Source organism: Strix aluco, chromosome 4, assembly GCF_031877795.1.
Source record: "Strix aluco isolate bStrAlu1 chromosome 4, bStrAlu1.hap1, whole genome shotgun sequence".
Lineage (NCBI taxonomy): Eukaryota > Metazoa > Chordata > Aves > Strigiformes > Strigidae > Strix > Strix aluco.
The window spans coordinates 70,577,142-70,600,108 of record NC_133934.1 but is presented as its reverse complement, the minus strand read 5'-3'; the positions used below and the strand labels follow the sequence as shown (position 1 = coordinate 70,600,108).

Sequence of the window (22,967 nt, the reverse complement as noted above, 5' to 3'; positions counted from 1 at the left end):
TTCCTTTCTAAAAAATTCATTATAACTTACTATTTCACTTTAAAAATGGCCATATACATATATGTATTTGTATTTTAATGGAAAGTGGCTAGCGTTTATTGTTTATCCCTCTTCTTTCTTTGACATTCCATCTTAATTGTAATTGCTGTTGCTTTGTGCTGCTGTCAGACTAGGACTAGCTGTGTGTTTGTGAGCCTTGTAATGTATTGCTCCCAGAAATATTTTTTTTTTCCCCTTCCCCCCCCCCCCCCCCCCCATTTGGAACAAATTAATAGCTGTCTGCCTGGTATCCCCCAATGTTGCTGTTAGAGATATAAGTGATTTCTGACTAACTATATCCTAATCAAGAGGGATTTAACATTCATATCCCTAATGCCAGGGAATGAAAACTATGCAAGACCATCCAGTATTGAAATGATATCTCATTTACTCTTCCTTCAGCTGCAACATAATATGTACTGTGTGGGGTAAGGTGTTTATGATGTAATGAAGAATTTTATGTCACTTCAATGTCTTTCATAAGAATTAATTTCCCTATCTTCAGAGTCATGTGCAAAGCTTGAAACCCAGGTAGTCAGCTGTACATATAATTTAATGTGTTACCTTTCCTATCCCATTTAAATTAACACTTATAAATGAAGTAATCCACAATTCTTTACTAAAAGAGCAGTCACAGTTATAAGGAAAAATTATTCAAGAGGCTGATAAATCTTCAGTTCAGAATTGGGTGTTGAAAGTACAGTGTGAAAAATGATGAGAACTTGTGTATGTAACTTACTGTAGTTCAGATGGTCTTGCTGTTGACCACACAGTTTGGATGGGAGAGTTTGTGATTATTTTTTTTTTCCATTTTGAAATAACTCTTATATTAGCAAGGTGCTCTAGCCTTAAAACCTTGGTTTCAGAAGACAAGCTCAGTGTATGATTTAATGTTAGTGACAATTGGAATGTACTTCTCGTGATCAATTCTCTAAATGCAATCTGATTCTAGTATATGTTAGAAACTAGATAGGATCCAGTATGCGATTTGTGTTGACTGAAATCACTGAAAACTTGCACTTTGAGGGTTTCTTGTCTGTCATACTTCAGATGAACTGATGGCTGTATTTCATTCATATGAGAGCATCAGTCAGAAATCATACGCACAAATCTCCATAGAGACCTTTTAAAGCTCCAGTTCAAGTTTACAACAGGAAAAGTTATACTAGGTTAGGTAAACTATTTTCAATACATTTCATAATGTAATAAAATTCTGTAAAATTACAAGCTTTTAAAAATAGATCCATTTATGAACACTAGTTTTATTAGGTAACCAAATTATTGTTTGCTGGTTTAGAAACCACTATCACAGATGTCAAACTGAAAAATAGGTGTCTTATTCTTGCAATCATGAAAATACACAAAGGTGAATTGGGCATTTTTAATAGTAACTATTTAGGAAATAGTACACTTAGGAACTGAACAGCCAGTATATTTTGCCATTAATGATGAGATTTGTTTAGAAATTCTAGAAGAAAATTGAAAGAACACTTATAGCTAGTTCCTTAGAATCTGCCTGATGTGATGGTATAAAATATGTAAGGGAGATAATAGTGGTCAATGTCAACACAGTTAAAATATTCCATATTTCACTTCTTTTAAAGCTATGCTGAAGCTTTTATTCTTGTCTTTCCCCACCCCATGTAGACTCACACCGGAGAAAAAGAGAAGATTTGCCCATATTGTGGACAGAAGTTTGCAAGCAATGGAACACTGAGAGTTCATATTCGAAGCCATACAGGTACAGCGTTGTTTATTGTAATGAACAGAGAAGACTTTCTAAATATGTAACAAGGTATCTGAAGTATGTCTATCTACGAACAGAAATGCACATTTTCAGGTAGGCCCAACACAGCATCTTTTTCAGCCATTTTACCTGCTTAATGTGTAAACCCACATTCTATTCTCAACTGTAATTATGTGTGAATGTGTCTATATATAAGAATATTTATATATATATACGAGTTCCTCTCTGTGGCTGCTAAGGTGTTTCGAAACTCTGATTTTATGTTACTGTAGCTTCTGACCTTATCACAACCTGCATATTACCCAAATTAGAATATTCTACCTTGCGTATGCTGTAACTCAAAATTTGTTTTCCATTGCAACATCTGACTCATTCTGCTGGTCTCCTGATAGTCCTGGGTCCGAGTTATGCAACTTATTCTATATTGCCACCCAAATTGCAATACTGTTTCCCTGTCATGTTGTTATGTATGTGCTTCTGTAAACACGCTGAAAATAAATCAGTCACGTTGTCATGTTGATAGGTTTCATTTTGTGAGCTTCATTCAAATAAGTGGCAGGCTACTGAAAGGGGTTTCTGTGTGATAATTTGTTTCCAAGATAAAACGGTATAGATTTGCCTTTGGCAGTCAAAGCATCAGTTAACAAATAGCCTACCTATGACATTCCATTCACTTTGCGTAAGCAAATTTGGTTTGCAGAGAGATGACAGAGTTGGTGTTTTTAATCATTTGGCTTTATACTATGTTTGGAAAAGTCTTAATCGCTTCAGTCCATCAAGACCACCTCTTAAGACTACGGGTTTTACTGGGTTTTGATATTTTTGGATTTGACTGCTATACACACTAGGAAATTTTTATCCTGGTCCTGCAGTCAGGATAAAAGGCTAAAATTGACTTTTATCTTTATCTTTTATTCTTTACTAAACTCCATGTTTGAAATCTTTATCACTCATAGCAGCTGTATAAAAACATACACATATAAGCCTCTGTATAGACATTCTGCTTGGGTGGTTCACATATACTGTATAATCAGAGACACAAAAGACACTGAAGGTCAAAGCTGGCAAGACCCAGAATCGCAGTGCAGCAGTTCTGTCCAGTCCTCCTCTTTATTCTTGTTCTTTCTTCAACAACTCCACCTTATCAACCCCTTTCAAAGTCCTTCCTGTGCAATCTCACCTGCTCTGTCTTTCTCTTCAGTCTTCTGTCCTTTAAGCTGTGGGATTGTCTTTTTTTGACTTCCTGAAGATGCAGAGAAGAGGAAGAAAAAAACCCGGCACTCATAGAGCATGTGGTATGAGGATTTAGAAAACCCTTGGGGACTGTGCCTTTTGGAAGGACCATCCACTTACCCACCTGGGCTGTACTTTAATTAATCAGGTAGACAGGAGCGAAAGGAAGCAATTCAGTAGTATTGTTAGTTAGTCACTCAGCACATCAGTCCAGGCTTCTAGGAATATGACTGCCTCGGTTTCTAATCTATCTTAACTTTTTTAATTGAGTTATCTTGCTGTTTTAGTCATGGATATTTCTTTACCTTCACCTTGCCATCCCATGAAGAACTACATTACCCTTTAATGATATTTTGACGTACTAAACTTTCATGAAAATTAGGACTTTTACAGATTCCTCTCCCCCCACTTAAAGGAATATCAAAATGTTACTCTAATTCTTCATTAAAATCTCTGGATTCACATTCCAATGTTTTTTGCAGGCAAGTCTGATTTATTGCCTTTACTAGTGTGGTGCTTTTGTTTTTTTCTTACTTCACAGTCTTCTTCCTTAAACCTTAGGTATGTTTTCTGTGTACTGTCGATGTTATACATCAGATTGCACGAATAGAAAGGCCCTAGTTTTTCAGGTTGGTAGTGCAGATAGCTTCTGGGAAATGCTTTATAGCTGTCTGAGTGAAAATGCTTTTCACACATGTGCTGCTACCAGTTACATTTAATGTTTCAGGCTCTCTCAAGCAGGCTTTTCTAAATTTAGGAGTTAGGCTAAGGTGAGTTTCATGAAACCACACACCAGAGACCTTTAACCTTGACTATAGAGCCTTGCAAATTTTGTAGCCACTATTATACGAGAAACAGTAAACGATGACATTTTGAAGTTACTTAAGATAGAAAGGCACTGAAGATTTCCAGTATATTTGTAAATTAAATACGGGAGAAACTACCTTGCCAGGAGATGACACAGGTTGGAGTTACAGGAATATGCAGTGTGAAAACAACTTATGAAAAAAGAACACTGCAGAAGGAAGGATATTTTCAAGGCCTCTTTCTTTACCTAAAAAGCTAGAAGCACTCATTTTAAAGAGAGTTACTAATTCAGGAAAAATGCCTTGCTGAATTAATTTGTAATGGCCTGTGATAAATAAACCGTGGTCCTTTTCCTTTTCCAGTCTGCTACTGTGATGTCAGTCACATTTTTGGTGGAGAATTTTGTGATTCACATCCTTTACTGGGAATGAACTGAAATATGTTCTCATGGTTGTTTTTGATGTCATTCTATTACGATTCCTGATTATTTCTTGATTATCCTGATGAAATGTGGGGAAAAAGAAAGGGGGTGAAGATAGGGGGGAGTTGCCACTGAGTTGTGACTTGTAGTTTAAAAAAAATAATCTGTAAGTAGTATGGCAAGATGCCTTATTGTGAGTTTAGTGAGAAAATGCCAGTTAGATTCATGTTGTACTTCTGGAGAGGTGGTTTTGACTTGTGCTGTACATGAAGATGTCAGTCAACTTGTTTATGATCACAATGCATGCAGACTAATCACAAGAGGAAATTGTTGTCCAGTGTTCAGTGTGTGTGAGGAAACATAGGTTTCTGAGGAATAGCTTGCATCATTTCCAAAGAAAGTAAGGGTAGTTGGTGAAGGGAGTCAGTGTTATCTGCAAACAGTACAAAAAAAGTTGAGTACTCATTTAATGGCTTTTAGTAGTAAAGTTCACTGCATTGTGAAAATCCATGACAACTTTTAAGGGATTTTCTGAGCAGTAAGAAATTTTCAGTTCATCAAACAGTGGAGCCACAAACTTAATTTATTCAGTGATGGATGTTTGGTTTCTAAATTTTTCAGTGTTATATCCTTCATGCTCCTGATATCTATAAAATTCTGTGGTTTTGAATTAATTCAAAACTGTGCCCTCCTTTTTTTTTTTTTGTGGTCAGACTTCAAAGTATGGCTCTTCATTCTGAGCTAGAAGTGAAACAACCAGCCACTGTCCGTTTTCAAGAGATGATTCATCTTTGTGAATAAGTCTTCAGCTGCGACTAAGCTTTTGGTGCAACTAAGCAGTACATCATAAGTGTAAATATTGCGAAGACCTTCATGTCTTAGTGATTAGGTCCTGGTGCAGACGTTTGTGTAATCCCATTCTCTGTGCATGTGGTCAGCTAGACTTTGTTTTATTAGCTACTTTGTATAAGAGGCTTTGTTCTGTATTTACAGAATAAAGCCAGGCAGAGTTCTTTCAAAGAGAGTTGTGTATCAATTTTTATCCTTTTTTATTTATAAAGCTCTTTGTTATAAATGTTGAGGTTCTTGTGTACCCTCCTGGTTTGCTTTAGAATTGCAATTTTGATATGTTTAATAATTCATATACAAAAAGAGAAGCTCAATGGGTTTTCAGCTTTTATTTAATACGCAGCATGTGTTCTTAAATATTGTTACTCACAGATGTATGCATGCTTCCTCGATAAGCAATTTTCTTCCTTCTTTTATCTTAGAGTAAGACTCTGTAAATGAGCCCTAACAGTACTTGGCCTTTTGCAGAAACTGAGCTGGTTTGGGGTGAGTGAACATGTCTGCATGTGCATGTGTAGAGGGACGGGGTTGATGTTTGCATCTGAACCTAGCATATTGCTCTGTAATTTATCATCTGGGCTTCCAGCCTTGGCATGACAGAGACAGCGCTCTGTAGGTCAGCTGAAACACTATAGTGCATTCTCCCTCTGCTCTATCCTGTTGGTTTATGACTTCTTAGGGTCAGAGGGAGCTGGGGTTAATTCAGCAAAAGAATCCTCTGACTGTGATATAAATTCCTTGGCTTGTTCATAAATTGTAAAAGTAATTCTATGGTCTGCTCCTTGGGCTTGAAAACTGCGGGCCAGGAGGTTAATTACTTCCCTAAAGTTTCAAGCAGCTTTTAGTGTTAACAGTTACTGGCTGCAGTTTGTGCAGCTTTGCAGTTGCCTTATACATAGGTATTTAAATATGTTAATTGCTGTCTCGTTTGTGTGTGTATGTATTTGTGTGTGCCTATGTTTTTTATATATATATATATAAACACACACATTCATTTTATCTGGCTGATATTTATACTGTTGCTTTCCTAATTGCTTGTATTGTAATCCCTTCCATTTTGGGGATGTAGCGCATCAAATTGTGGAATAATGAAAGTTGTTGTGAGGTAGTTTATATTTGCAGGGTAATTTATTTCTGAGTTAAGAGAATTGAGTGTTTTAACTGTAATTCTGTCCCTTCTGTGCTGTCTTTTACCTGCTTTGTTATGTAGGAACTGGTGAGGGACAACTGATGACATACATGGTTTCCAGAAAATGCTTACATATGCAAATATAGGTTAAAACGTAACCTTATTTTGCTCTTTACATCACATTTAGTCAAAGTCCTGATAAAAAGCCAGTAAGATATCTATGACTTTACATCTGTCTTAAATGTTTTCTGAAAAGATTATTGTTTCTATTCCATACCATTTAAAAGCCTGATATGGCATTCTTACATGTTATATTCTCTGGTATGTGGTAAAAGCAGCTCTATTTTGTAAGCATGAGTTGAGAAGGTTCTTTGTAAATTTGCTTCCATACACATGAATCAAAGATAATACCAAGAGATTACATTAAAACAGCAAAAAGCATTCAGACCATGGACTTCCATATCCTTTGTGTCAACACAATTAAGCTTACCTTTTCAATTTCCATTTGCATAATTAAAGGCTGTTTCATAAGCTCATGAAAACTTTTCATCATACTTGTCCCATATAACTAGGTGCTGGTTGCCTTCTTGAGATGTCTCTCATCCTCTTTGAGAGCCTGATGTTATGGTCCTAACTTTGCCATTGTAGTCACATTTCTACAATTTGATTAACTAGGCATTTGAGCATATTTAAAATCATATTTAAGGTCCAACTGTATAAAAATCTAGGTGCAGATTTTGTACTTTCATGTAAAAACAAAAAAAGAATTAGTTGTGGAGTTATAATGAAAATCTTAACAGTAGTTTAATCATCTATGAACATAAAAGACTTCAAAGTAGTTGAAGTAATGAGTTGAAGTACAGTATAACTCTTGTTTTTTACTGTGTAAAATATGTCTCCAAAGTCTTAATAGCTAAACAGGCAACTGTTTGTTTATGTACATAAGAAATAATGTACAGCCAGGATCCTCGTTCTAGCAAATCTTCTGGCAAATTACCTTACAAGTATTTTATATTTTTTTACATTAAAAAAAAAAAGTTTAATGGAAATCTTGAAGGAACTTCCTCTCGTATCACAATGAAGTATGTGAAAAAATGTATCTGTATCTAGTCAGTGAACAGCTTGCAAATGTCTACAGTTAGGTTGTTTCTATTCAATAACTTATAAATGATCTCTCTTTTATCTACTGAGTTTAAAAAGGAGCTTGCAGAAGGCCTCAAAGGTAAGGATTCTGCATTTCTAAACCTTTCAGTTTATACATCATTGTCCTATTTATCTCCAGACAACAGTTAAATCTTTAAAAGTACCTGTAAAGTTTCATGGAGCTGTCAGCTTCTTGTTGTCTGCTTCCGTGAATGAAGAAATGTTCTTATAAGGGATAGATTATGAGAATGCTAGTGACATCTTTAGATCAAATGAATTACTGATTGATTAATGCATATACTTTAAAAGATTTGGTTGACCATTGGGTTCACTGAAGTCATAGATGTTAATGCTCCATTCATAGGGAAACCAAATTGCTTAATTCCACTGATAGATGCAAAGAATGAAACTGTTTTATTCTTTAAAGTAAGTCTGTCAGGGGGGTTTGTTGTGACTGAAGTCTTAATACCACTGTAGAACTGATGAGAGTCTCTGTAAGTAAGTAATAGTGGTAGTTAGTTCATGCTTTACTGTACAGATTCAGATAGCCGTCTTACTTGCTAGGGTCCTTTACTAGTCTTTATAATTCATTTAGTTACAAACAGCTAAAATGTCAAATATATCATGGTAATTTTTATGGACCAGATAGGACAAATATTTTGACTATTGGTCTTAGCTAGAGGTAATCTGAAATCTCTGAATAAACCAAAAACTTTACAGAAAACAAACCTCAGCTGGGAAAATACTGCTTCCGTGCCTCAGAGAATAAGACATGGCTAAGTACTTACAAGAAAGAGTATTAGTAGCAAAAACATGGTTAAAACAATCTGGTTTTCTCTTATTTTGAAAAGAACAGCATTGGAGTTTTTTTATTATTAAATATGTGGCCATTTTTAGTGAATGGAAAATGCAGTTGGTTGACTTATATAAAAGCAATTCTAGTTCTCCCTTGTGCCTGGAAAATACACAAGTATCGGAGCATTCACAGATACACAGGCTTGGTGTTGTTAATCATCATGAAGGAAAAAAAAAAGCAGAAATATTTAATCTCTTGTCTTCAGAGTCTGCCAAGTTTGAATGTTGGTTAAAATGAAGAATGCATAAGAAATGTCTCTAATTGACCCATACCTGAGTACTGTTTTTCCATTTCTCTCAAACAGCAGGGCTGTTCTCAGAGCAGTCAAAGAGCTATCCTTTTCTTTATCTGGCTGACTGTGAATGTAGAATTACATGTATATTTGGTGTTTCTGGGTCTTGTCTCAGCTGACGTCCACAAGTATTTTATCTTTCAAATCATGAAGTTGTTTGGTTCTTGGCACGAGAAAGCTACTCTTGTGTGGGTACTTCTGTATCTTCTAAAGTGCTAAATTTTGAGCGTTTAATGGTTGAAAATCAGGCAGGCCAGAATTTTTTGCAGGCCACAATACTGTTTTTATTGTCTAGTCCAGATTAAGACTAGTCCAGGTGTTGTAAAGAGAGCAGCTAGCTGCTGCAGTTGGCCAAGCTTCTTGATCACTCTCCTGTTATTTTCCCTTCCTAGAATCCCTGATCAAAATTAGAAAAAATACTCAAGAGACCTAGGGTATTAAATGCTTTTGAAAATGCTACTTGGTATCTAGAAAACTGCCACCTGTATACAAGAGAAAATTTATTATTTTGAAGAAATTTTTGTCTTCTCAAGGAGTGAGAATGCTGTACAACACCAAGGTGGTGAAATTTACTGAGTATTTTCTTAAAGTATGAATATTTAATCTTTGGTTTTGTGGCATTTTCTAATTTAAATTCTGTTGAAATCACTTGGTTCCATGAGTTCCTATTTAACTTAATTTTAATTCTGAATGAAGTTCTTTCCATGTGGGAGAAATTCAGTTCTGTGTATCATAGGTTTCTTTGTATCTGTGTGTATACATATTTGTATAGTGTATTGACTGAATTCTGTACAGTTAGGGACACAAACTTCTTTTTTAATTTGATGGGAACACCATATACAGAGCAACAGCAGCTGAGGATAAATGTGTAAAGCTGTCAAGTGCTCTGTATGAGCAGATAATGTTCTAAAGCATATGTCACAGATTATAATTTTGTTATATCCGTTAACCTTTTGCCCATCCTTACTTGCTGTTGAATGCTGTCATCACCCCAGATTATCTCTGTCTAAAAAAGCCTTCTTGCAATTCCCATTCTGGGCTGCCCTGTTGATCATCTGGTATGGAGTGTTGCATGTGTGATCCAGATGGCCCCCTTGCCTCCAAATTCTTCCCCAGGTGAACTGCCTTCTTTCCACCACAGTTGGGCGATGATGGAGTCTCCCTTCTTCCCCTCTCCCCTACCCCAGTCTTAAATTAGGCCTTTAAAAAGGATCATACTTTATTATAACTGTTCTGAAAATCGACATTTTGAAATAATAAACTCATATATATATTTTTTAAAAATAAATAATCTTCTAATCCGTATATTAAGTAGTTTAATACCTGAAACAGAGCTGTGTTTAGAATACGGTAAATGGTCTCTGGAAAATTCTAAGGGACCACATAGCCATAATTATTTGTTAATTTTTTAAAGAAAACTGAACAAAACAATTCCTTTTAAGTTACAGACACTGCACGTGATCTGGTGTTCAGTGCAGTCTGTCATAAGTCTTTTTCTGATGTTTGTCAATGTTGACCTAGGCCAGTGGTGCTGAATACCCCCTGACCAAGCACAGACATACTAAAAAGTATGAAAAGCCCCTTGATAACTTCACTGCGTAATTCAAATTCTTAATTTTTAAATACAGCAGTTTAGTTCCAATAAAGACAAAAAGCCAGGGAATTCGTACATGAAGGCTAACGTACATACCTGAGAATTGTGTACAAGTGACCAAGCAAGATGCATGAGAATGGGGACAGTAAATATGACTCCAAATTTAACAGAATGAAATAGAAGTAATGCCTGTATACGGTTTGAAAGAGCTCTGTGAGACTGCTTCCAAGACTGAAAGTAGTTCATCAAATGCATACTTCAGCATGCTGTTGAGCATCTTCTCTGTACCTCTGTTTCTTTTTTGGTTTGCTGATCTCTTCAGACACTTTTGTTACAGTCGCTTCAGAGTAGGACTATTTCTCTGTTCTGTGTTTCAGTTGCCTCATTTGATGAGAATATATTTGTCACCTGTAAAGTACATACTTGATCAATCTTACTTGAGATCGTTGTTTCAAAGTAATCACTAACATTGGTGTTTATATCAGGTTTCTGCCTGATTTTGTAATTAGCTTTTTTTGTGTCTAAACTGACTACAGCGAATGCAAAATACAGTGTGAAAATAGCAACGCATATGACTAATTTTAATTATTGTGTCTCAAAGTCCTTATTATATGTCTAGCTGTAGCTGCTGAAATCTTGAAGAACTAATGTGTATTTGGTTTTGTTTCTTAATTCTTTTGCTCCCAGAGGTATGTGAGTTTGGGAAATCTTGGGTGCTAAACTCACTCTAAATACTGCCTTACAGCACCTTTGATTGCAGATGTCTCATAGGAAACTGTCCATCCTGAGTTGAACTGGAATGGAAGAATCCAGTGTTTAACTTTTTATGCTACATTAAGGTCCAGTAGGTATTGTGATCTCAAGCTAGAATGTACACACTTGAGGAAGAAAAAAAAAAAATCAGTTCTATCATGACATGTTTGCAGATCGAAATCCCATATGGTTTTCAATCATGGAATTGTTTTTTGTAATCCTTGTATTAGGGTTAAATTTATTTTTATTATGTTAAAAGCTTTGGTTTTGTTCATACAAAATCTGGAAGTAGAATGTCTAGACTTTGAATTATATTAAATCCACTGTAATTTATCCAAGGATTATTTATTTGGGGTTATTTGCCATTAATGTGTTGAGCAGTTTGTTCTTGGACAGCAGGGACATGACAGTCAGCTGTAACTTGAGGGTAAACACAGCATTTGTTAAGTCTGTCTTGCTTGAATGTTTTGCTATTTTAATGATAGCAATTGTTCTTAGTTATTATTGCATTCACACCATCACTTCTGGGCATGTTGACTGGACAAGCTGTCAAATTAAGATATATTAAATATGCCTACTGAATTTTGATACTGTGCTAAAGTAGAAAGCCTGGTGAAATGTTTTAGTGAAAAGTGCAGATCATAGTCTAAGTTGTGGTTTAATGGCAGAGCTGCAAACAATAACATAGAAGGCCACACGTTTCTTCGGATATTTTTCAAATGTGAAGTGTTAGGATTAAGGCTTGGTAGTGTATTTGGAATCTAAAAGGTTTTCCCCCCACATTATACATATTTTTTTACACAAATTAAATTTAAAAGTACCAACCAACCACCTTCACTTTGTGAAATAATACCTTTGAAAACTTATTCTACGATTGACTGCAATGAAAAGGCTTTATAATAAAAAACCAGTGCAATGATTTACTTTAGTATGATGCCCCTGGTAAGGATTGATCATTGCCTCCAAACATAAAGATATTTCTATATTTAATACATATTTATATTTAAAAATATTTATATAAAAATGCAGAGTGCACATGGCGTAATTGTTAATTGACATCAACAACTTTACCTAAGGTGACTTCCTGCTCGTTAGTATGATGTTATCACACCTTGACACCATATCTCATATGCATGCTTCTAGTAGCAACTCCAAGAAGAAAATGTAGTTTGTCATAGGGGAAATAGCTTGCTTTCTTTTTGATGCTTAGTAACTCCTTCTTGTGAGGAGAAGAGAAATAGGGATGCATGACTTGCAACACCATTTCATTTGCTTGTCTCAATCATTCTTACTTTTAATCTCCTCATAACGGATCCTTTCCTTTCCTGATCAGAGAAGTTTTACATCTGGAAATCTCCAAGTATTTATTGTGTGTGAGTTGATCTGAAGTTAAACACTCCAATGCTTATAATTGATTTTTGGTGGTCTTTGCATGATTGCAGATGAGCGTGAAAACACTGATGGATAATGTCACCCTCCCAGGACTTTTTATCACATCACACTTGCTCTCCAGTTTTTCTTAGTGGCAATTCTAAACTTTGTTGAAGCACAAAATTTGTGGACAATTGCACTTCAGCAAACCTTCATGTGTAGGAGGAATATATTTAGCATTCATTATTTCAAATCTGTTTTTTCTCTGTTGTCATCTTATGCCATTTGCATCTCACAGTATTAGAGAAAGGATCCACTGCTCCTGTTTATTTTACAGGACATAAAGTGGGATAGACTGTGTAAGACTTCTCTTGAGGAACACCTCCTTCCCCAGTAGTCTCATTGACAAATCTGTTACTGGGATCATCCTTACGAGCAACTGACTGGTAGCATGAATAATGTTTGCCTAGTTTAGTTCCGAAGCAAGGAGAGAAGTTAACCAGAGATAGAGAAGTTAATAAATAGGATTGTAATAATCTTGCCAAAATCTGCTGTCCATAAATTCAAACATCTAATCTGAATTAGTTGCCTAGCCTCCTGATACAGTAAAAAGAGAAGAAGATGCATTGACCGAGGGCAGTTCATTCAATTCTCAGACAGGCAACAAAGTTAGTCCCTTTCCAGAGAGCAATTCATCCTAACTTTCTTTTATTCTTAATTTCACTGGGATTCAAAACATCTAGTTAAAAATAGACACTATATTTTCACATGGCTGATGTCAAATAAGGGGAATCTTACTCCTGCTCACAGACCAAATAATTTTAAAATACAAGTTATTTTTTTATTAAAACCAATTATAAATATCCATATATTTCTTACACAGTGGCACAAACTCATCTTTGGACTGGTTACAGTGAGAGTAAGAAATTTATTCTAAGCAACTTGGCTGTTGCAAGCACAGATTTGTTTTAAGTGGCCCACTGTTAATTTTGTAAAATCCTAAAACTTTTTGAGGTAGAAGACAGGTTACACATTTAAAAGATGTGTATGCACAGGGGAAGCAGTTGCTTGTGTAAATGCAAGAGTGCTTGTATATATTTTGGGCATCCAGGCTACAAAGTTTAGGTGCAAGCAAATAAAAAAGAACAACAGTAAAATTACTTGGAGTCATCTTTTAAGTTGTTTTACTGACTATTATTAATGACGTAAGTGCATGAGAAGTTGTTTATATAAATTAGAAAAATAGGATGTAATCAAACAATGTCAAGTCAGAACTCGCAGTCTGTGTTACATAGTAAACTTGATTTTTGGAACCGTAAATTTTGAAAAAACTCCACTGTACGTAACAGCTGCTCGAAGCCAGACTTTTTCAGGTGTAACATGTTGATATGAAGTCATACTGTTGCCCTCTACTGGCATCAGCTGAAAGCTCTTAAGGCCTTACTCATCGAGTACCGTGGTTTCCATGGTTAATTTCTGAAGGACACTGTTAATGCATTTCAGACAAATTCAAAACCATCCTTTGAAAGCAAAAGTCCTTCTCTTCAAAGAGACTCAGGGATGGGGGAGAGAGGGAGGAGGGGTACAACTCCTACCTGTCAACGCTCATCTGCTTACAAACTGCTGAAAGCTTTAACTTCTACATTCAAAAGCCCTAAAACATAAAAATGTCTGCTAAATTAATTAAATATTTGAGTACTGACAACTGTTGGTGTGTTTGAATTTTGGAGGCATGGATTAAAGACATCAAGGGTTAAGAGAGAGTATCATATTTCAAACTGCTCAATGAAAACACAGCTATAACATAGTAATTGTCATCATCCTAAAAACAAAAAGCCAAATTCACACAATTGTACTTTCTGAGAGATGGAAGAATACAAGAGAGAAAAAAATTTGTATTTCACAGGTATTTTGCTACACATTTTTTTTGCTGCTGTCATTAACAGAGTTATCTAAACAGTAATAAAAGACAGAAAAGAACAGAATATCTACTCAATAGGGGGTTTTTTGATCCCTTTTTATAAATCATCTAATCTCAGCTGCCCTCAAATCTCTACATAACCTGTGACTGTATGGAGATTTCATGTGTACAGCAGTGTCTATCAGTTGATCAGCTGTACTGTATTCACAACTGGTCCTTCTGAAGAGCTGTTTCCCTAACCTGTCTCCATCACATACTTTTTGTGATCTTTTGGCATCTTGTTCCCAAGAAGGAAAACATCCAGTATCTTCCCTCTGAACAATCATGGAGGAACACCTCATGTGAAGAAAAGATGAGAAGAGGGATGAGGCTTCCTTTCTCCACGTCAAGAGTAATATCACTGTTATTGGGGACCGCGGAGCTTTAAATACTTACCTCTGTTACTGCCACTCTCTTATACTCTGATCTTTGGCATATCAGTGAAATATGTCTGATTTTTTTTTTTTTTAAACTGTAATATGTAGTTATTTTTACTTACCTATTTTCCAGGATTGAGTATGAGTGCTAATAAGTGTTTGACACTTGAACTATGTTAAATCTCTCTATACATTCAAAGATTCTTTCATGAGCAGAAAGCTGTGCATTGACGTAGAATAGGCTTTGCCTAACTTGTATTTTCAAATAAAAGTTTGTTACATCTTCAGCTTTATGATTGTGTAGAAACAATTCTATTTTGTTAATAGAAAAATAGTTATTGTATCTTAATTTGTTGAACTATGTTTTTGCACTAGAAACAACCTGATATTTGCTCTTAAAGTGTTATGTACAGAAAGAGGAGACAATCCAGTCAGATTCCAAGTGCATTGCCTGAAGAGTTAAAAATTAAAATGCCCTTGGGGAATTATAAAGCTTTATCACTTCTTCCGAATTATGGAGCTAGTTTAGAAAGTCTTCACTCTTTAAATCTGAATAGCTCAGTATCCATGTTACACTAATGTGAGTTTGGGAAAATTGATGCTAAATGACACCAGTTTAATGGAGCATTAAACTAAATACCTTCAAGATATGGAATGCTGCAAGGGAGATGCTAAGATCCTTCTGCTTCCATTTCAATCATAAATGGCAATACAAAAATTGCAGAAACTTGATTAACTAGCTTCTAAGAGTTAGGTCACATACAGCATTAAAAAAAGAGTAGATTATATATTTCATTGGGATTCTGACACCCAGAGGATTCTAAAAACGACCAGATGTGAAGTAGAAATACTTGAGAGCAGTTAATGCTTTACCATAAAAGCAGCCATGTGTAAGTCACTGTAGAATGTGGTTTGGGCAGGGGCAGTAGGTGTTTTCTTTTCTCTTTTTTTTTTTTTTTTTCCCCCCAAGGCTCTCTGTGTGATATATTGCTAGAACAAAACCAAGCAGCAAAGAGTAATATTTCAATCTAGCCCTGTGTCCTGCTCTGGTGGACCTTTGTTTGTAATTTTCGTAATGCTTAGATCTATTTCTGTCTTAATTGAGTATGAAGAGAAGGCCAGGAAAAGAAATTACTTCTGTTTGACAGATAATTCTGCTGCAATGCCTTCATGTATTGAGGCCATATTTATGAATTCTAATGCTTTTCTTGTTTTCAGGTGAGCGTCCTTACCAGTGTCCTTACTGTGACAAAGCTTTCAGCAAGAATGATGGATTGAAGATGCATATTCGCACACACACAAGGGTAAGTCCCCCACCAAGGGTAAGTGTAGCTTAGTTTTTATGGTTTCTTGAGGGATTGTCTATGAATTGTGTGTGGCGAAAAGTAAATAATTACTGTTTGTTTAGGTTAGGCTGTACCAACCAAGATATTTTATACTTATCAAAACAAGAGGCAAAGATTTAAGTCATTAACTGTTAAATTCTAAGTATGACTCCCTTATTGACCTTCTATTTTTTTCTGTGTTTGATTTCTTATATGTTGAAATAATAGCAATGCTAACTTCTTCCTTTAACCTGTGGTTATTTGTAGTTATAAATTAAAGTTTGTGATTGTTTACTGAGTAAACAGTTCTGTAAAGGCATCACTGTTCTTGAAGCTTCAATATCCATTGCTTTGATTCTTACTGTCTCCTTAAAATCCGGTCACTGTGAGCTTTTGTAGAGATTGTACTTTACTAACTGATGACAAATATTAAGCTGTAAAATAACTTTATTTAGTTTAACTGAAGACAAAATAAAAGGCAAATTGCAGATGTCTCCAAGATTATTTTTGAACCTTGAGTCTCAGTTAGCACAAAGGTTCCCTATTTTATGGAAAAGTCTTGTCATGTATGTATATTTACTAGAGGACAGAGGTTAGTTCTTGGCCCCACTCAGGCAGCAAAGAGATGGAGAGCTGTCTTCAAACAGCCAGATGTGGATTACCTTAGTAACGGGAGATGTCTAGGTGAAGTTAAGCTGGTCTGGCATTCCACATACTACCTGCCTCTAGCCTCTCCATACACCATAAGAAAACAAACAAAAATTGAGAAGTAAACTGTAGCTTTTACTAGTAATCCCATGGGAACTGTTACTGCTTACAGAAGTCAAGGCAGCCTTGAGGCCAAACTGAGAAAGTTCTTTATCTATTAGGAAATAGGGAGGGTGATGGTTAAGTTAGTAGTCCCCCATATGCAAATCTGTGCACGGAATAGCTTTCTAAATAAGTAAAGGTAAGATCAAAACTGTTTCATACCATTCTACCTAGGAGCTCCTAGATAAAGTTTTAGCTTGTGTACCCCAAACTTTCTTTTAGAAGTTATCACTAGTTTGTGCAATACTTCCTGGTGGTTCACTGGGAGCAGGTTAGTCCCATGTTATGAGTTGTTTCTCCTTCTTTCCAGCTGTTAAATCACTTTAAGAAGTGCTATAAAATCTTTTCTGTTGATACTGTCCCATATTATTGGTTTTGCACCAGGAGAAATTTCTTTACCATATATGTTCTACGTGGCTGTGAGTGGGAGGAGCGGTAAACAAGACCAGCTCTGAAATAGTGCCAATTTTAATTTTTTCCTGGTTTGTCATACAGTTTGAAGAAAAACAACAAACCCCCCAGCCTCTGTAGAAAAAAAATAGAGGGAAAAAAAGACTAAGAATAGGCCTTTAGAGCCTGTAATGATTTACCTCTGTTGACTATAGTGATTTACACCAAGTGATAATTTCTTCCAAAATGCATGCTCATAAGCAAGGTTAGAGAACTTTACAAACGTTATCTTCATTGCTTAAAAGCTGTAAATTAACTGATAGAAGTATTTACAGTAGGGTTGCATATCCTACAGTCTTAGAAAATGTAGTACTTCAGTAGAGGCAAGCTGTGCATTTTTTCTTGATAATTGTATATTTTTCTGATAGTTGTATACATCAGTCCTTATTACCCACACAGTGTAGGTATTAAAGCACTCAGATATATTATGTTAACAATTTAAAAGAAAAAAAAGTAGTTTTGAAGTAGAGATTTGTAATTGCACTGAATGGAAAACTTAAAATTGCTCTTTAGCTGAGTGCTTTCTTGGGATATTTCTTGCTCTTAGCTAGGCTCTGAAACATAATTATGCACCTTAGTAGAAAATTTGCTATTTTATTGTTGTTTGGCTGCTTGCTACTACCTCTTCTATGTAACTTGTTGCTTACATATATTCCCATCCTTCATCATATTTTGCCTCTCTTATATACAAGCAAAAAAAAAAAAAATCTTTGAAATTTGCAGGCTGGCTCCAAAATGCTTCTGTAAGATTGGACTGAAATACAAACTGAGGACTTTACATTAATGTTGAAGCAGGGTGAAAAAGAAAATAATTTAAACACTGCTTATGAATGACAGAAGAACAATTCAACCAATGTTTGTTACTTAGGAAAGGGAAGAGTTAGGAAAATAGATTTTATGGAGCGAAGATTTTTTTTTAATATAGGTACACATAATTAAACAGACTTTGTATTGCACTAGGAACATAATTGCACTAAGAATATAATAAAATTTGATTGAAAACGTCTCAGAAAATGTTCTGCTGTATCATGTAGTCAAACAATCATCCTTACAGAGAGAAAGAACTCAGTTCACACCAAATGTGATACAAGTATTTTTATATACTTGAGATGTCATGATCATCTAGATCTTAATAGGTCATATTTCATTTTTTTGTGTGAGTGTGCTAAACAGACTACTGGAAATCTTTATAGTCATACTAGAGGATTAAAATACGCAGGCACAACAGGATTTTTTTTTTTTTTTTAGACCTTGGTTTGGGGTTTTGATTCTTTTTGCTGTCATGCTGTTTATATGCTACTCTATTCTGAAGCTTCACCATGAAGTTCATTCTTATATGGATGACATTCTGTATTCATTTATCCCCAAATAAATATCTTTTACTTTGAGATAATAAGAATCAATATTGAAAACATCAACATTACTGGCTCATTTTGAAAACTGAATTCTGTTACTATATCCTTGCTTCTCTCAACTTTCCCTCTTCCTCATACTTCAACACCTTATTTGATATCTAAATAGAACTGAATAGCTAAATATTTCAATGTCTTAGGAGGAAAAAAAAGTTGACCAGAAGTATTACTAAAACCAATAGAATAGAAATCGAAGCTTATTATGAACTTTCACAGATTTTAAAGTCAGAAGTGGTTATGCTGAGTCTGTTCTGCTGAACATTATCCATGCACTTCTGTAGGATAATGTTGTTTAATTGTTCAGGTGAGTAAATATTAGTACAAGTATAGGGGAATAAATATGTATTTTAGGTGGTGTGATTCAGACCTAAGTGAAAGAGAACAGAGTGATGAAAGGAGTTTGGGTATCTGGAAAGAATAAGAAGGAAGAGGGAGAGAGAAAATACTGAAGGGTAAATTGGAGAGGCTATTATTTACAAGAGCACTTGTGTGCTTAGTGAGAACACGAAGATTTATTCGATGTTTGTAGTAGGTTGATGCTTGTCAGGAATGTAGTGGTTGACATTCAGGATCTCATTAAGAGACGTTGAAAAATGTAAATAATTGATCCTTGTGTGCTTGGCATTGTTTATGCATGATTTTTAACTTAGTAGTGTGTTGAGAGGGAAAAAAATTATCTAGAAAATTATTATCCAGGAAACAAACAAAAATCTCCTTTTAGGAGAGAAAACAGCTGTTGAGTATGTAGGTTATATAATAGTTTTGTAATATCAAGATCACCTGCCTTGAGGTTTCTCTGAACACAGGGATGCTAGCAAAGCTGAAATTGGCGCACTGAGATGCAGAATTATTGCCATGTAATTTATGAACAGGCAGGTCTGTGGTTACTGCCTGAGGTGTTCTTCCTTTTCCTCTTTCCTACCATTTCATTCTCAAGCAGGTACATGCTACTTGCTGGAGAAAATGGTGGGAATTCTTCAGTAGCCTTGCTCATTTAGTCAGATTCTCTCTTTACTCTGTTTTGTAGAGGTGATTAAGTGTTATGGATATTGTTTACTTTACGAGGTTGATAGCCTAACATATTTGTATGTAGTACTGATAGTTGGATTTCCAGCTTTGAGCATTTCAGATCTTTAACCAAGAACAATATAAGCTGAACTGAAAATTCATGAGTGTCTTTTTTTTGAAGTGAATGCTGGCAGTCACATTGCAGCATGTCTCTGGCGCTCAGTGTAGTTGTGGTATAATTCTTCATGTTGCAGTAGTAGGTGTGTAAAGGGAAACAGTTGGTGCTGAGGACCTGATGTTCATTTGTATGTGTTTCAAGAATTTTACTGCAGATCATGTGTATTCTGGTCCTATGGACTAAATGCACAATAGCACTCCCTGGAATGCATTAAAGCTTCTGGTTTAATTTTTTCCAGAAGGAATCCAGGTCATGCAGTCCAAAACATTTTGGAAGTGTGCACCAAAGCACAACAATGGGGGACATCTGGGAAGTGTGCTTCAAAAGCATACACCTGCTCTAAATATAAACACTAAAAGAGATGTAATTTAACTGTACTATGTAAGAACTTTTCTAGTGAAGAAAGATTATACCTGTGAAGAAATTTCTTGAAACTCCTCAGCATGATAGTAATTCACTATAGCTTGTTCTGTGATCCTAGGCCATTTAAACAAAGACAAAACTGAAGATTAGGAAATAAAAACATGTAGTGTGTTTGCCAATGTTTATTTTTGTCAGTTCTAAGAACAAGAAAAGCCAGGAAGTCACACTTGAAATTTCTTTCTTCAGGCATCCGATATGTTGACTTTTCAAAAGATTGTAAGGATGTTGGCTATTCCTTTTTTTACCCTTTCCTACACATACATTTTATTTTTAAATTTATTCTTCCATGCAAAATAATTATTCAAAGAATAAATAATAAGATGTATAAATCCAGAAGGTATTTTTGTATCAGCTAAGCCTAGCATTGTGGAAATAAACATAATCATAGCACCCTTCCTCAAAGGCCGTTCTTGTAAATATTTTGAAAAAAGAGTCTGGTCATTTGACCAGAAAAACTGTGAAGTAGCTTAAAAGTAATAGTATGACACTTGACAAGGAAAATGTCATTGTAGAGATTAAATCTAGATATATTTTACCAGTGGGATTAAATGCCAAACCTGATCCTGTGGATCAGGAAAAGCTGCTGGAAAAATCATTGTAGAAAGTTGATTAAGGTCTGGCAGCTGCTAAACTGAGTACAACCTGGGTGGCCACAGGTGTCAGCTCAAATTCTGGAGTAAACAGAGAAGGTGAGCCAAAACCCCTACTGACAATGTAAGGAGAAGAAAATACCAACCACTTAATATTAAAATGTCACCGGAGTACTGATTTGTTTCTATGAAAGTAGATGTGTTTAGTTTATGGTTGGTTGGTTGGTTGGTTTGTTGGTTTGGTTTTTTTCTTAAGAAGCAGAAATATAACAGCCTAAGAAAACATAAATGAAGAACTCATTGAAGTTCTTGATGAAATGAATTTACAAACCATATCAGCTTTTAGGAAATACATGTATACTTCCAACCTTCACAGGGCAGTAAACTTCAGCTCTTTCCTAAGGCTTTATTCAGTGCCTGACATAATATTACATAGTTTGAGCTTTAAACTTGTAGAGAAATTATTGTATATTACTGCAATATAATTGTTAATGTTTGGAAATCATTGATAGGTGCCCAGAGTTATTGTCATGTCGAACTGATGTTTTCATTACTTCTGAAAATGGCAGTTTTATTACAGTTCATTTCAGTTAAATACATGGCAGTGATGGAAAACAGAAAGAGTAGAAGCCATTTGTAAATGCTTTTTCATCACTTGGTTTGAATATTTCACATTTATACTTTGAAGGTATAACAGATACATGTAAATTTTATAGCTTGTTTAAAAATCTCATTTCTGGTGCTTGGAAGGCTGGTAACTGTGATGCTCAAATTGTACATTTCTGTGGTAATAGTTAAAAATTAGCGACATTACAGTGTATTAGTAGGTACATTTCTTTGTTTCATGCAAAAGTGCCTACTGTTTAAAAATGCATTAAGTATGTTTTAAAAAGCACCTAATATTTAGAGGTTATACTGTAAGAAATAGAGCAAATTAAGTGATAAACATATTTTTATAACTCTGCAACTAACTTTATTTGTCCACACTTGAAATGCTTGGCCAGTGTGTATATTTTTATATATATTTATGCATACACACACACACATATATATATATGTTGCATGGAACTGGTCAATAGGTTGCAGTTGATGTTATGTAGCTTCTGGACACTTAAGCTATCAGTACTCACAGAACTATTTGGGAAGCTTTGTCTCCTATTCTTTCTTGTTTATTTGAAGCTGGGCAGCTTGGATACTGCTAGTGGTGTAGCCTCAAAATTGCAAAGATTGGTGTCATCTAGTGGCCTTACTATCGGATATGTTTTGAAGTCAGGTCTTGGATTCCTTAATCTCATAGTTAATTTGTTAGTGGTGGCTGAGAGTATTAGTCTGAAGCTTTTATGAATATGTCTGCATGGGCTGCAGTCACATAAGTGACTTCAGTGTAAAGATATCCTTAGAACCTAAGGACTCAAGGCCTGACACACTACGTGTGAGAGTTAGCCAACCTTGAGTTGAGTTTTCTTTATGAATTTCATGAGAATAGGTATAAATCATTATAAGTATGGAAGCTAGTCAATCTCCTGTTGAGGTTTTCCCTTCAAGACAGTGTTACAGCTTGGTGTTGGGACAGTACAAGAAGAAAACTGTGCTCATCCAGGTCCTGAGTTAAATAGACTTTCCAAGGCACTCATTTGGAACATTACACAACCCCCTTTATTTTTTTTTTAACACAGAAGAATATTAAAGTAAAATAATAATTTAAATAAGTAATGCAAGAACAATATTGACAATTGTGACATAATTTCACTTGTTCTGTATTTCCCAGGAAATATTTGGGCTTAGAAAGTTTTAAAAAAGGTCATCTGTTCTAGAAACACCATACTATGCTATTGCCAAAAAAAAAGTTACATATACTAAATATAGTATGCACATGACAGTGTGTAATGAAATAGTATGAGGTGTTGATTGAATTTTGAAATTTTTTCAATATTAGATTTTCTCTATGTTTCCCTACTGGTGAGACATGAGTGAGTTCCCAAAACATCTGTCTGAGGATGATGACTTTGCCAGTGCTGTGGTTTCCTTGCCTGTGGAATCTGTGTTTGTATACAGAATATAGAAGGTTTGACTCCCACTGCACCTATATTTTCACACTCTTTTTTTTTGTGTGTGTAATGTTGACTGATGATCGTCTTTTCCTTGTAGAGTGAAAATGTATTTTTTTGTATTGATACTGTTCTTTTTCCAAGAGCAGATC

The 22,967-nt window shown here is 35.3% G+C and overlaps 1 protein-coding gene across 1 annotated transcript in view; it reads left to right on the top strand.

Annotated features, from left to right (window-relative positions):
• Positions 1-22,967, top strand: part of PRDM5 (PR/SET domain 5) — an 89,411-nt gene that overhangs the window by 53,359 nt on the left and 13,085 nt on the right. Inside the window, exons 13-14 of the mRNA XM_074823581.1 lie at positions 1,687-1,780; positions 15,790-15,875. Of these exons, the coding sequence (XP_074679682.1) occupies positions 1,687-1,780; positions 15,790-15,875 (180 nt within the window). The remainder of the gene's footprint in view (positions 1-1,686; positions 1,781-15,789; positions 15,876-22,967) is intronic.